We start from the raw sequence: 14,693 nt of genomic DNA on the forward strand, positions 1-14,693 counted from the left end.
ATCCCTTAGAACTATTTAACTCCATGTTTGTTTTTTTTAAAAAAAGTTAGTGCTCCTATTTGATTAATAGTAATAATGCCCCTTTGATCACTTGACTATTCTCTACTAAGACAAAAATTTTTAAATCCCATCTCAAAAACAGTATTTGCTAGTCATGTAGATATCAAAGGTAAAGTGAAATCCCAACCTCAAAGGCGATCAAATAAGTGTGTTCTTGGAGAGTCATCTGTCTATGGCCTTATTTTATGATGTTAAGATTTTTAGCAGTATGCCAGCTGCTTCACCATATCAGTCAATCGATCAATCATATACTTGTGTCAGATCACATTGTGTAGTAACAGCAGGGCTGGATCACCAAAATTAATAGGAGTTTCAACCCTCCAATTCAGCCAGGATCACTGTGCTAACTTAACCAAAATCAGAAGTAGCGCCATGTGTGAAGATAGAGACACACTAGCATAATATGGCCTATTTATATTGGCTATATTTAATGGTTATAGTCTTTGATTGAACTCTGGATGTGTCATCAAACCAGAAGGCCACCTTGAAGATGGGAATGTCTTTCTGTAGAATGAAACTCTGGCTTATAAGCAACAAAATATATTTCTTTTTCATCAAGGGATTTCATTTTCTTTTTGAGATTCATCTTTGTCCTATTGGGTATGAGTTGCCTCATTAACATTTGTTGCTTTCTAAGGGTAGTAGGCAGAATAATGGCTATCTATGTCTTAATCCTCAGAATTCGTGAATATGTTAAGTTACATGGCAAAGAAGAATTAAGGTTGCAGATGAAATTAGAGCTGCTAAGTAGCTGACCTTTTGACAGGGAGATAATCCTGAATACTCTGGATTAGTCCAGTGTAATCACAGTGGTCCTTAAAAGTGAAAGAGGGGATCCCAAGAGAAAATCAGAGAGGTGGCAGAGTGAGAAAAAGTTCAACTTGATAGAGGAGGGGGGCCATGAGCCAATGAAAGTGGGCAGTCTCTAGAGCTGCAAGAGGCAAGAGAATGGATTCTCTCCTAGAGCCTGCAGAAAGGAATGCATGCCTTCTTACAGCTGCCAACACCCAGTAAGACCCATTCAGGGCTTCTGACATACAGAACTGTAAGATATTAACTTTGTGGTAATTGTTACAACAGCCAAGTAAACTAATATACTGAGGAAACAGGTTTTCTTTTTTCAGAAGCGTCTGTCACTGAAATTGCATTAATAAAATAAAAGTTAAATTTTTCAGAATTTCTTAAGGCATTGTCCATTCATTCATTCATCCATTCATTTTCAGGAGGTAATCCGTAGCAGCCAGGTCGACATTGCAGGACACAGCCAGGAAATGGAAAGAAATGAACAAGAAACTTCCAAAGCACACAAAATTGATGTTCTTGGAACAGAAATGGTAACTATTTAGAAAGACAACACTTTCCACACAGTTTGCAGAACTGTGTGGAAATTCTGACCTTGTTATAAACAGTTGCTTTTATTGTCCTTTTATATATTTAATATCGATACACATCAGTGTCTCTTTCTGTACTTTGGGGATGATATTCTTTGAAAAATAAAATGAGCACCCTAAAAATATAAGTGCACTTTAGGTGTCAATTCATATTTGTTCTCTTATAGCATGAACCCATGCATTAAAATAAATGACCAAAGTGTAATCAATGTGCGCTGAAGTCTTGGATGAAAATCACGGTGCAATGAAGAATATGTGTGCAATACTGAAATAATTGACTTCTTAAAAACAATTATTTATTTAAAATTATCTTTAAACACAGGTCTCCCATCTTGAAAAACACACTGTGGAAATAAATCAAGCTTCTCCACTCCATCAATATGTTCAAGAAACAGGTAAGAATCTGGTATTATTTCACCCCAATATACCTTTTTCCTATTGATGATCCTGTGTTTGAATGGAGGACTTCCAAAGCACAAACCTTCCCAATAAATAAAGTTAGTAACTATGACTTATGATCCCAAAGGGGACAGAGTAGTATTTCTATATATAATTAGGTTCTGCCTGTGGTACGAGATGCAATAAGCTTCTAAAATAGTTCATTGCCCTTCAGCCCTATGACGTACTCATCCAAAACACCTAGAAGGTGATAAGCCAGCTACCTCTGAATTGCATTTTGCTCAGGGATCCAGAATAAAACTTGATGTTATCAAGCTCCCTGGGAACAGAAAAGTTATCTAGATTGTATTACTTTTAATAACAAAGTTAAGCACGTTTAAGTCTAATTCTCCAACCCACAGATATGAGATTAGACTACAGACAAACCTGCGCAAGTTTGCATAAGATGGGTACAGGGTGTCTTGCCTATAAAAGCGGAATGAGAAGTTTTGCTGACCCAAAGTACTAAAAGGGTAGATTTAAGCCAACTGTGACCCAAATGTTATTTGACCATATCTGAATTTGGTTTTATTTTAGTTTTGCTTAAAGAAGTAGATCTTCCTTTTCTGTTCTTCTACTGCTCTTTTCTTGTTTTATAACTTTTATTATTCTTTTTGGGCATAACAGCAAAACATGCTTGTAGAAAATTTGGAAAATACATACAATTAAAATAAACAGCACTTTCATTACTTATGACTTTCCATCCAGAGATAATCACCACCATTTTTCTTCCTATATTTCTTGACATATACTAACTTACATAATGAAATACTGCCATATGTATACATTTATATCCTGAATATTATTACTTAACTTACATTATGAGAAGTTTTCCATAGCATTATAATGTCTTCTCAAACATCATGTTTATTAGTTACATAATATCCCTGGTGTTGTTTTCTGTTTGTAGTCATAGATACACCTGAGGATGAAGAGATTCCAAAGGTTTCAACTAAGTTTTTAAAAGAACAATTTGAAAAGTCTGCCCAGGAAAAGGTCCTTTATTCTGACAAAGAGACGACCCCAACCAAGCAGATTAAGGTAAGATAATTTCTCTGCACAGAGACATATTAAGTGTAAAACCAGATATAAATACATAACATTTTCAAATTATTGAATTTTTGAGGTGGTTTTTCAGCAACAACAAAAAATATCCAGAGCCAGTGCTTATTCTGTTCCGTAAGAAGAATATTATTCTATATGAGAAAAGCAGTAGAAAGAAAACTTTTCTCACTAGAGAAAATTAGGGAAGAAAAACTTATGTATGCACTAAAGTTTAATATCTAACATTAAAGTAATAAAGCCAATTTAAAAATGTCAGCTACTTACTCTGTTCTGTTTAAAATTCCAGGGAAAACAAAACAACCCTCAAAAGTCCTTTAAGACTTTTATTGTTTCCCTCTAGATTACTCTGCGTAGCGCATTACGTAAAGGAGGAAAAATAATCAAGATTACGTGTAAATGTTAAAATACTGAGTCGTTGATGTATTGAATAGGGAATATAACTCTAAAAAGTGCAAATAGATTATAGGGAAGATAGTGACAAATACTGACTGTTGCTCCTAAGTAGGTCTCTAAATGGAGTATACCACCCATTGTTCCCAGTGCAGATGTCATAGCAGGTGGACAGGTGAAGGGCAGTGCCTAAAAAGTCTCCACCACTACACTCATCTTTATAAGATTTGATTTTCTCTCCCTTAAAGATTGAAAATGAATATGAAGAGACTTTAAAGCCATCATCAATTGTGGGTACCTCTTCCACTTCTCCCACTTCAACCAGCCAGAGGAAGGAAACATCAACCACAAGATACAGTGACCACAGTGCCACTTCCTCGACTCTGGCACAAGTTAATGCCACTTCTTCGGAAAAGGCAGAAGAATTTCCTCCTCCCCCACCCGACATACTTCAAACTCCAATAGATGTGACAGCATTTTCCCAGTCCCCTGAACTCCCCAGCCCTCCTAGAATACCACCAGTCCCCAAAGAATTATACTCCAAGCAAAGAAATTTGTATGAATTAAACCGTTTATATAAACACATCCATCCTGAGTTAAGAAAAAACTTAGAAAAAGATTATATCAGTGAGGTTTCTGAGATTGTTTCTCGTCAAGTGAACCTGGGGAGCTCAGTTTCAGCAGATGTGCAACAAGCCCGGTATGTTTTTGAAAATACGAATGACAGTTCTCAAAAAGGTCTGAACTCGGAAAGAGAACACTTGGAGTGGGATGAAATTCTGAAGGGGGACGTGCAGTCCATGAGATGGATCTTTGAGAATCAGCCATTAGATTCCATTAACAATGACTCTCCAGATGAAGATAACATCTCCAAGGGCATTGCTGATCGAGAAATCATTGCTGGTGGTGATGTGAGATATACAACATGGATGTTTGAAACCCAACCCATCGATACTCTGGGGGATCATTCTTCTGGCACTGAAGAAAATGCCGAGAAAATTCCTGAGCTAGCCAGAGGAGATGTCTGCACAGCGCGGTGGATGTTTGAAACAAAGCCATTAGACTCAATGCATAAAATGCATCAAAGTCAAGAAGAATCAATAGTAACTGCCATAAAGGACATAACTGGGGGGGATGTCAAGACTGTGAGATACATGTTTGAAACTCAACATCTGGATCAACTTAGACACCTTCACTCAGTAGATGAGGTGGACCTACTGCAACTCAGGTCTGAGCTCAAAGAAATTAAGGGAAATGTTAAGAGAAGTATAAAATGTTTTGAAACTCAACCATTATATGTTATTAGAGATGGTTCAGGTCAAATGCTAGAAATTAAAACCGTTCACAGAGAAGATGTTGAAAAGGGGGATGTGAGAAGAGCACGTTGGATGTTTGAAACACAGCCCTTAGACACAATTAACAAGGATATAACAGAAATTAAAGTCATCAGAGGAATATCCATGGAAGAAAATGTCAAAGGTGGGGTGAGTAGGGCAAAGTGGTTATTTGAAACTCAGCCTTTGGAGAAAATCAAAGAAGAGTCAGAAGAGGTCATCATTGAAAAGGAAACAGTAATAGGTACAGATGTCTCTAGAAAGTGCTGGATGTTTGAAACACAGCCATTAGATATTCTAAAAGAAGTTCCTGACGCAGACCCTCTAAGGTCTGAAGAGATAATAGGGGGTGATGTACAAGCTACTAAGCATTTATTTGAAACACTTCCAATAAAGGCTTTAAAAGATAGCCCTGATGTTGGAAAACTTCAAAAAATTACTACTTCTGAAGAAGAAAAGGGGGATGTTAGGCACCAGAAATGGATTTTTGAAACCCAACCTCTGGAAGAGATTAGAGAAGATAAAAAAGAGTACATACGAACAGTGAAACTTGAAGAAGTTGACAGAGGAGATGTAAGGAATTACACACGTATCTTTGAATCAAACAACTTAATTAAATTTGAGGCATCGGATAAAATAGAGGTGGAAGGAGTCACAAGAGGTGCTGTGGAGTTAAATAAATCACTCTTTGAAACAACACCATTGTATGCCATTCAAGATCACCTTGGAAAATATCATCAAGTAAAGACAGTCCAGCAAGAAGAAATCCTAAGAGGGGATGTAAGAAGCTGTAGGTGGCTTTTTGAAACAAGGCCCATTGACCAGTTTGATGAAAGCATTCATAAATTTCAGATAATTAGAGGAATATCTGCTCAGGAAATACAGACTGGGAACGTGAAATCTGCTAAGTGGCTGTTTGAAACCCAACCTCTTGAGGCGATTAAATATTTTAGTAATATGGAAGAAGTAGAAAGTAAAACTGAACAAGCTACAGATATTATTAAAGGGGATGTCAAAACCTGTAGATGGCTTTTTGAAACCCAGCCAATGGAGTCTCTTTATGAAAAAGTTTCATTAATGACTGGCAGTGAAGAAATTCATAAGGGAGATGTCAAAGCCTGTACTTGGCTCTTTGAAACTCAGTCACTTGATTCCATAAAAGATGACTCCGAAGCAACAGTCAAATTGCAAACTGTAAAACAGGAGGAAATCCATGGTGGGGATGTTCGTACAGCATGCTTTCTTTTTGAGACAGAAAATTTGGACAGCATAAAAGGAGAAGGAAAGGAAATCAAGGCCGTGGAGATGGACATCCAAGCGGGGGATGTCTCCAGCCTGCGGCATAAATTTGAAAGTCAGTCCTTAGATTCTATAAGTTCCAGTTCAGAGGAAGTTTTGAAAAAGATCAAAACCCTAAAGACTGAAGATATTCAGAAAGGCAATGTTTTAAATTGCAGGTGGCTTTTTGAAAACCAACCAATTGATATGATAAAAGAAAGCCAAGAAGGTGATAAATTAGTTAAGACAGTGACAGACATACAAGGGGGAGATGTAAGAAAGGGGTGCTTTATTTTTGAGACTTTTTCTTTAGATGAGATTAAAGAAGAATCTGACTATATTAGCACCAAGAAAACAATTACTGACGAAGCAATAAAGGGTGATGTAAAAAGCTACAGAATGCTCTTTGAAACCCAGCCACTCTATGCAATTCAAGATGGAGAGGGGTTTTATCATGAAGTGACAACAGTTAAAAAGGAAGAGGTAATTCATGGAGATGTACGAGGGACAAGGTGGCTTTTTGAAACGAAACCATTAGACTCCATTAATGACTCAGAGACTGTGTATGTTATTAAATCTGTCACACAAGAAGACATTCAGAAGGGAGATGTTAGTTCTGTCAGATACAGATTTGAAACCCAGCCACTGGACCAGATTGCAAAAGAACCACATGATATTGTGCCCGCTGTAGACTACATTCAAGGTGGGGTTGTAAAGACAAGTAAACAATTCTTTGAGTCTGAAAATTTGGATGAGAAGACTTATATAAGAACAGTAAGTGTCAATGAAATACAAAAGGGCAATGTTAAAACATCTACTTGGCTATTTGAGACCCACACTCTAGATGAGCTGAGAGGAGAAGGGTCAGGATATGAAAATATCAAAACAGTCAGCCAGGAAGATATGCAGAAAGGTGATGTGAAGCAGGCAGTATGGCTTTTTGAAAACCAAACTTTAGATTCTATTAAGGAAGCAGATGAAAGCATCACAAAAATCACCAAGGAAGAAATCCCTCCTTCTGATGTCAAGACAACTACATGGCTCTTTGAAACTACACCCCTTCATGAATTTACTGAAAATAGGGTAGAAAAGGTGGAAGTTATTGGCAAGAGCATTAAAGAAACCTTAGAAGAACTCTACTCTCAAAAAGTTATTGAGGCTCCTGGAATCATCATTGAAGCTGACGAAGTTGGGGATGTTCGAATGGCAAAATACAAGCTCCTGAATCAAGCCTCTCCTGAGATACAGAAAGAAGAAATCCTCAGGGCTGACCTCAGAAGTATAATGGTGAAGCTACTTTCCAAAAGAGACTGTAAGAAAAGAGAGATTTTGGTTAGTGAAGAAGAGAAGGGAAACGTTAATTTGACCAAAGCTCAATTATTAAACAGATCAACAGAATTTCATGCTGAGAAAGAAGAGATAGTGAGTGGTGATGTCCAACAAGCAATAAAAAACCTGTTCTCCGAGGAAGCATCTGTAAAGAAAGGCATTTTGATTCAGGAAGATGAAAGAGGAGATGTTCACATGACTATCTATTGTCTTCTTCATGAAAATGCTGGTGACACAATTAAGCGTGAAGAAGTAATAGGGGGTGATGTAAAACGTACCATTCATAATTTGCTATCTTCCATATCAAACAATAAAATATCTGAAAGGGCTAAAATTGATGCCTCTGAGAGGGGAAATGTTCAGTTTTTTACAACATGCATAGAAACTGGAGCTTTGGATTATCTCAGACAGCTCCAGACATGGTCAAATGAAACACTAACAGCTAGGAAACAAGAAAAAGAGGAAGATGTAATTGGTGGCGATATAGAAGGTACAAAACTGTTATTAAAGAAAAGGCAATCTCAGGTTGAACGTACTGTTAATGAAACTGACATCATCCCAGGAGATGTGCATAATACAGTTAAGGTTTTTCTGACAGAGCCTCAGAGTACATCTTGTAAGTTACCCAAAGAAGAAATCATAAAAGGCGATTTGAAGTCAACCCTAAATTCCCTGAGCCAGGCCATAAGTCAGAAAACAGTGGCTAAAACAGAAGAAATTATAAAAGGTGACATGCTGGCCACACTCAAGTCACTTAAGGAATCAAGTCAAAAATGGAAAGAATCTAAACAGCCTGATGTCATCCCTGGGGATACAGAGAAGGCTACTGAATGCCTTGAAAAGACTGCGAACACAAGGATGGAAATCCTGAAAAAGGAGCTTATCCGAGATGACCTTGAAGCATCATTAAGGAACCTAAAAGAAGCACAAAGAGCTTTCAAAGAGGTAAATAAAAGAAGTGTAATCAATGAAGATGTGCAGTCTGTGATGGTAGGATCTGAGGAAGAGCAGAAAACCGAGAATCATCAGGTGGCTGAACAGAGCGACAAAAAAAGTGTTCTTCAGCCAAGACCAGGACCATTTGAGCCGGCAGCCAGCTGGCAGGGGGGAACAGACATTCTTAATCAAACTATAGGCAAATCTCGGCATGGGGATTTAAGAGAAGAAAGAACTGAGGTTAATCTTCCAAAAGCCCCCAAGGGCACCGTAAAGATTGTCATAGATCGTGAACAAAACAATGATGCTCTTGAGAAAAACCTTAGAAGGCTATCTAATTCACACCACAAAGCTATTAAAAATGTGTTGGAATCAGGAGACAGAATGGGTATCTGGACTGATAACACAACAGAGCAACATCTTAGAGATGAACATGTGAGTGGACTACTGACTTCAACTGTGTCAGTTAGGGAACATCTAGAAACCAAGGAATCAGAGACAGTGAGAGAACAGAAGGATGCTGTCTTTACCCAATCTATTGACAAAACAATTGGAAAGCAACAGACTGGAACTTGTGAAGTGAGGAATGACCACCAGGAGATTGAGGCTTTCCCTGACAAGAGTCCTAAAGATGGCAAAAACACTAAAACATCAACAGATACACAAAGCTCTGAGCCCAGTTTAACCCAGGGTCCAGTCAACAAGATGGCTGGAGAAACATGTGAAGTTTCAGAGGACTTTCAGAAGCAGACTCTGTTAAAGCAAGAAATGCAATATTCTAATAAAGATATAAAGAAAAAGAACGTGACCCCTCAACCAGTGTGGCAGACTTTGCCTGTGGATCAAGACATGCCAAATGTAACAGAAGTGAAAGTCGCCCAAAAAAGCCACAATACATTTAAGGCAACTGACAAAAAGCAGACTGATATTCATCTGAAAAGCCAGGACTTTCTAAGGAAGACAAATACTTCCAAAGACTTAAAAATGGCAATGGAAATGTCCTTTAATCCAATCAACTGTAACCCTGAAAATAATGCAAAAGAAAGTGAGTTCCCTCTTCCACCTCCATCTCCACCTCCTCCTCTACCTTCCAATTCATCAGCTGAAATTGAATTTCCTCTTCCTCCTCCACCTCCTTTCATGATGTTGCCTGAAAAAAATGTGTTTCTTCCCTCACTGTCCACAGAGAAGATAAAGGCTGAATTTGAGAATTTCCCAGGCCTCCCTCTTCCTCCACCACCAGAAGATGAGAAGTTTGAAAGAGAATGTCTAGCAATGTTTCCACCACCTCCCCCTCCGCCAGCTCCATCTCTAAAACCAGCACATCTCCTTTCCTCTTCTGTTCAAGAAAAGCACAGTGGAGCATTCATACAATATTCCCAAGAAGAAGCCTCAAGCTCTCAGGCTAAAATCATAACAGGAAAATCTGGAGGACGTTTGCCACCTCCCACACTCCCCAAACCCAAATTTCCCAAGCAGATAGAAGATAAGAAGAATCATAGTTCCCCAAAAGTTGAATTGGAAAATTCACCGCCAAATATGGAATGTAAAATTACTCCCTCAAAGGATCAGAAAAGAGTAATAATGGCAAGTAGCAGTGAACACATAGAGACAAAGCAGAACGTATCTAGAAAAAGTCTTGATAAGAGAAAACAATTATCTATGGACTCTACAAGGTCTCTCCCACAGACAGTTCCAGAAACTTCACCACCCAAGGAAAAACTGATAGCACCTCTCGTAAAATCTCATTCATTTCCAGCAGGTTCAGGACAGCAAAGTCCAAAACCTTATATGAGAAAATTTAAGACGCCTTTAATGATTGCTGAAGAAAAATACAGACAACAAAGAGAAGAACTTGAAAAACAGAAAAAACAGGAGAGTCCTTGCTACAAGCTAGTCAAAACAGAAAGCCAAAATCAAAACATATCAGAGTTGAAAAAGGAAGTGCTGTTACAAAAAACAAAGGAGGAGGTCCCCCTAGCTGGAATGGATTCAGGGGTCACTGTGGCCCAAACCAACCCAGTCTCCCAAAGTCTTTCTCAAGTACTAGGAGTGTGTACCGATAACCAGCTTTCCACAACACCAGCAGTGACATTCACTGCCAAGAGGCTCCAACATGTTCCAACAGCCTCAGAAGACAAAGATACCGTGAAAAAGGAAGTTTTGCAGAGCTCAAGGGACATGATCCAATCTAAATCAGCTCGTGAAATTAAACAGAGTCACCAAGAATGTAGGACACAGCAAACACAACAGAAGAAGTATCTGGAGCAGTTGCACTTGCCCCAAAGCAAACCAGTTTCCCCCAGTTTCAAAGTTAAAACCATCAAGCTTCCAACTCTAGACCGTAAGTTAAATGAAACAACCCACAGCTATGAAAGCCATGAAAAGCAAGCTGAAGTTGATGTTCAAACCATTACCAAACAACAGTACCAGGAAACCGAGAAAACAGAAGCAAGGACTGAATGTAGCAATAAGCAATTGGTGGCTGAAAAATATTATCAGTTACCTACGAAAGAGAAGACAGTAACAGTAAAACTGCCTACAGAATCCACAGAGAAAAGCCATGAAAGTAAGCTCAATATATTTCATGAGAAGCAAAAAGAATTTAGAGAATCTGAGAGTGGGAAACTTCCAGGAAGTGAAGAAACAATTCCGGGGCCACCAATGACTGGTCCAAAGAAAGAAAAACTAGTAGTTGAAAGAAAACAAGAACATTTGAATAAATCAGCCCAGAAGGTAGTCAAACAAAAGGTTACTGATGCACATCTTGATTCACAGACTCAGAATTTTCACCAAACATATATACAGACTTCTGAAAGTCAAGGTGAACATAAAAAATTGCCCCAGCCATGTAATAATCTGCAGGAAGAAAAATGTCTTGGCGTCAAGGGCATACAACAGAAACAAGTCTTTTCTAACACTAAAGATTCAAAGCAAGAGATTACACAGGACAAATCTTTATTTTCCTCTGTGAGAGAATCCCAGCAGGATGATGGAAAATGTGCTGTAAATATATTGGAATTCTTGAGAAAACGTGAAGAACTACAACAGATTTTGTCTAGGGTAAAAGAGTTTGAAGCAGAGCCCAATAAAAATGGCCTTAAAACCTTTCAGATGCTCTTAAATATTATCCCAGTATGGCTATTAAGTGAAGAAAAAAGAGAACACGGAGTTCGCATTGCTATGGAGAATAACATAGAAAAAATCAAAGAAGAAATAATGCACATTAAAACTCAGGCAGAGGATATGCTTGTGTCCTGTGAAAATATAATCCAAACAGCCAGGATATCCTCTAAAGCAGGAAAGCAGAGAAATAAAGCTACTGGTGTTAATGAAACATTATCTAAAGTGTCTAATGCTGATGTCAGCTATAATAAAGACACTGAGCGGAAAGAAAATACAATTGTAGAAAAAACAGAGCACCGCCAAGTAGCAACTCATCAAGAAGCAACTGCTCAGCATCATGTGAAAACCCATCAGGAAATTAAACTAGCTGATGCCAAGGCTTCTGCTCCCTCTTTAAAAACACGCCCGCCATCACCAACTTTCATAACAATCGAGTCTACTGCACGGCAAACAGAAACCTCTGCTAAGGATGAGCTTTCCCAGTCCTCTGAAAAGGACAGTTTTGCTGAACCATCACCAAGACCTGTGTCACAGCCACCTAGAATTCTCAGAGCAAAGACCTCCCCGTCTCCACCCAAGAGTCACTCTGAACAGCTTGTCAAACTCAAAGACACCACTGCGAAGTTATCGAGGGGGACCATCCCAGGTTCATCCATAACCCCGGTTCCCATTGTAGAGAAGAGGACTGAGATCATCACATCTCCTGCAACACTTCGTCGTCAAATTAAGATAGAGGCTCGTGGTAGGGACCCTCCACCTACAATCACAATACCTATAAGTGTAAATCACGCTGATAGTGGTTCCTTCAGAGAATCCATGGAAGCTCAAGAGGAAGAAAGGAAAGTAGGGGAAAGGGCGGCTTACGTTCACAAAGATGGAGTAAATTCCACTAAGCGCATAGTGCCAGATACTGTGAGTTTTGACGCAGTCGAAATCATCCGCAAAGTCGAAAAACCTCACCTATCAGAGCACATGCAGAGATATGAACCCGCCAACCGGACTGCTCAAATGGCTGAAAATGTCATGAATGACCATGAAAATGAAATAAACAGATGGTTCAGGGGATTTGAGGATGGCCTAGGTTTTGACGCAAAGTCAAGTAGAAGAGTTTATGCAAATGGAGAAGCAAACCATAATATAAAACAAGAAAGTCGTACGTTTTGTAAGGAGGAATTTGGATTAACATCTTTAGAAAGCGCTAGCTTTACCGGCTTTTCTCACAGTCATCCTAGAGAGCTGCAAGAAACGATGCCTGTTAAGCCGCCCAGCATCTGCTCTGAAACAAGATCTCTAAGTGAACTTTTCTCAGGTGTGGATGCACTTGAGAGTCAAGCTGTTGGGTCGAAGATGATGGTCTCTTCATCACAAGGCTCAGAAGCTGGAAGATCCGGCTTTGACTTCAAGCACGCCCCACCAACCTATGAGGATGTCATCGCTGGCCATATTTTAGATGTTTCTGATTCACCTACAGAACTCAGGAGGAATTTTCAACAGACGTGGCAGGAGAGTGAAAGAGTTTTTAAAAACCTGGGACATGCAACCTCAGATGCTTCTGCAAATGAGATGAAAACCACCTTCCACGAGGAATCTGCATTTATAAGTGGTAAATGAGCTTGCAAAGAGTGAAGTAAGATTAACCCATTTAAAGGCACCTGTTCCATAACTAAGACGATTTGCAGATAAAAGAGTACCTGGAAAGTACTAAACAACATAACCTAAAACTAACAGCTTTCCCTGGTTGTTGATATCCTTCCCTTTACAATGCTTGCTTTTACTACTTTCTCTTCACAAAGGAATTTAATATGATTCACCAGCACTGTGTGAGAGTAACAAATACTACTATATAGATTGTTGAGACCTGTGTTTGTCAATGTAAATAAGGCTTTGGATAAAGCAGCAGGTATAATAATAATTGTTATTGTGATAGTATTAACTATTATATGGAACTATATATTTATTAATCATTGTATACCATTAGCACATTATGAATATTTCTTATGAAAAGTTATTATTTCAACCACTTGTTACAGACAGTATTAAATAATATTCCTTGACCTACTACTGACAGATTTTTAACTGTCAGACGTAAGTGGTGTTTGCGCTTGAATTCAACACAGCCTGTTAATAATCCGAGAAACAATTTACACTCTTCATATGTGTTTTAAGGATTTTTATTGATTGGGATCTCTGACAAAAGTGTAGGTATGGAATTAGACCTTTTGTGTATAAATTATTGTTACTGAGTTGGATGGAATTAGCTTTCTCTACTGCCACTGTTTTTTTTTTTCTATAAATGATTTTTTTCACCTTTTTTAAACCCCAAATTATAGCTCAGTTGGCCTCATTCACAGATGAACATGGACAATAATTTTAAAATATAATTATATTTGGAAGGAGGGAGATTTAAAGCATATGAACTTAGTACAAATTTTTTAACGTCAGAGAACAGCTCATTTCTTTATATTTTCCTGCTTTTTACAATTAATGAGGCTTCACAATAAAAAGACTTGACATAATTAATGTAGTGCATTCTTTTGGACAGATTGAAATAGCAAGTTTAAAAATAAAAACTGCTGAAACTAATAATTCTGCCTCTATCATATTTGCAACATATGTGTCTAGTTTATCAGGTTAATATGATTTCTTAATGTACTTGCTTCTGGCATAACTAAGCAACGCTGTCTAATTAATTTCAAATGCTCAGTTTCTAAGATAACTACAAACAAAAAACACAAGGAAAATGGTATTAAATATAGAAGTGTGTCTCCTAGTAGAACAAAATAAAGGGGATTTCTCAGTAGCCCAAATTGAGCATCAAAGCATTAAAGTGTATGTATTTTTTTATATAAAGAACATTGAGCATATATGCTCTTGTATATAACTACTATGAAAGCTTACTTATTCTCACAGGATTGTTGTGAAGATCAAAACAATACTCGGGTGAAAGTTCTGTGTCAGTTTTGAACCATTATACAAACACTGGTTAGTAATATAACTACTATTATTCATAGGAGCTGGCATTCACATGAGAGCAGCAGCATGTGACTGTAGGTAGAGGGAGGAAAATCATAAGAGGCAGATATAAGAATCCCCAGAGCCATAAAATCTTAAGCCGTTTAGATTGAGGACAAATGGCCCTGAACATTTCAGTGTATTTAGGAGGCTCGTCTGAAAGTTAAGAATTGGTGTTAGAGAGTCAACACTAAGCCATCAAGAAAATATCTAAACAAACACAGTATCAGCGGAAAAAGATATGTATATATTTTGGAAAAATCTCTTCAGAATGGTTTAAAAACAAGCACTTTGGACCAAGTTAGGTGTAAACCTTTATATATATGGAATGCCG

At 38.1% G+C, this 14,693-nt stretch overlaps 1 protein-coding gene across 3 annotated transcripts in view; it reads left to right on the forward strand.

Annotated features, from left to right (window-relative positions):
- Positions 1–14,693, forward strand: part of XIRP2 (xin actin binding repeat containing 2) — a 297,042-nt gene that overhangs the window by 274,914 nt on the left and 7,435 nt on the right. For 2 of the 3 annotated variants that reach the window (XM_007466559.1, XM_007466560.1), the window contains 4 exons: positions 1,284–1,394; positions 1,774–1,846; positions 2,800–2,930; positions 3,593–12,950. In XM_007466559.1, coding sequence (XP_007466621.1) covers positions 1,284–1,394; positions 1,774–1,846; positions 2,800–2,930; positions 3,593–12,950 — 9,673 coding nt within the window. The remainder of the gene's footprint in view (positions 1–1,283; positions 1,395–1,773; positions 1,847–2,799; positions 2,931–3,592; positions 12,951–14,693) is intronic. The other variant, XM_007466561.1, reaches the window with a different exon arrangement.

This window comes from Lipotes vexillifer, unplaced genomic scaffold (assembly GCF_000442215.2).
Source record: "Lipotes vexillifer unplaced genomic scaffold, Lipotes_vexillifer_v1.1 scaffold218, whole genome shotgun sequence".
Classification (NCBI taxonomy): Eukaryota; Metazoa; Chordata; class Mammalia; order Artiodactyla; family Lipotidae; genus Lipotes; species Lipotes vexillifer.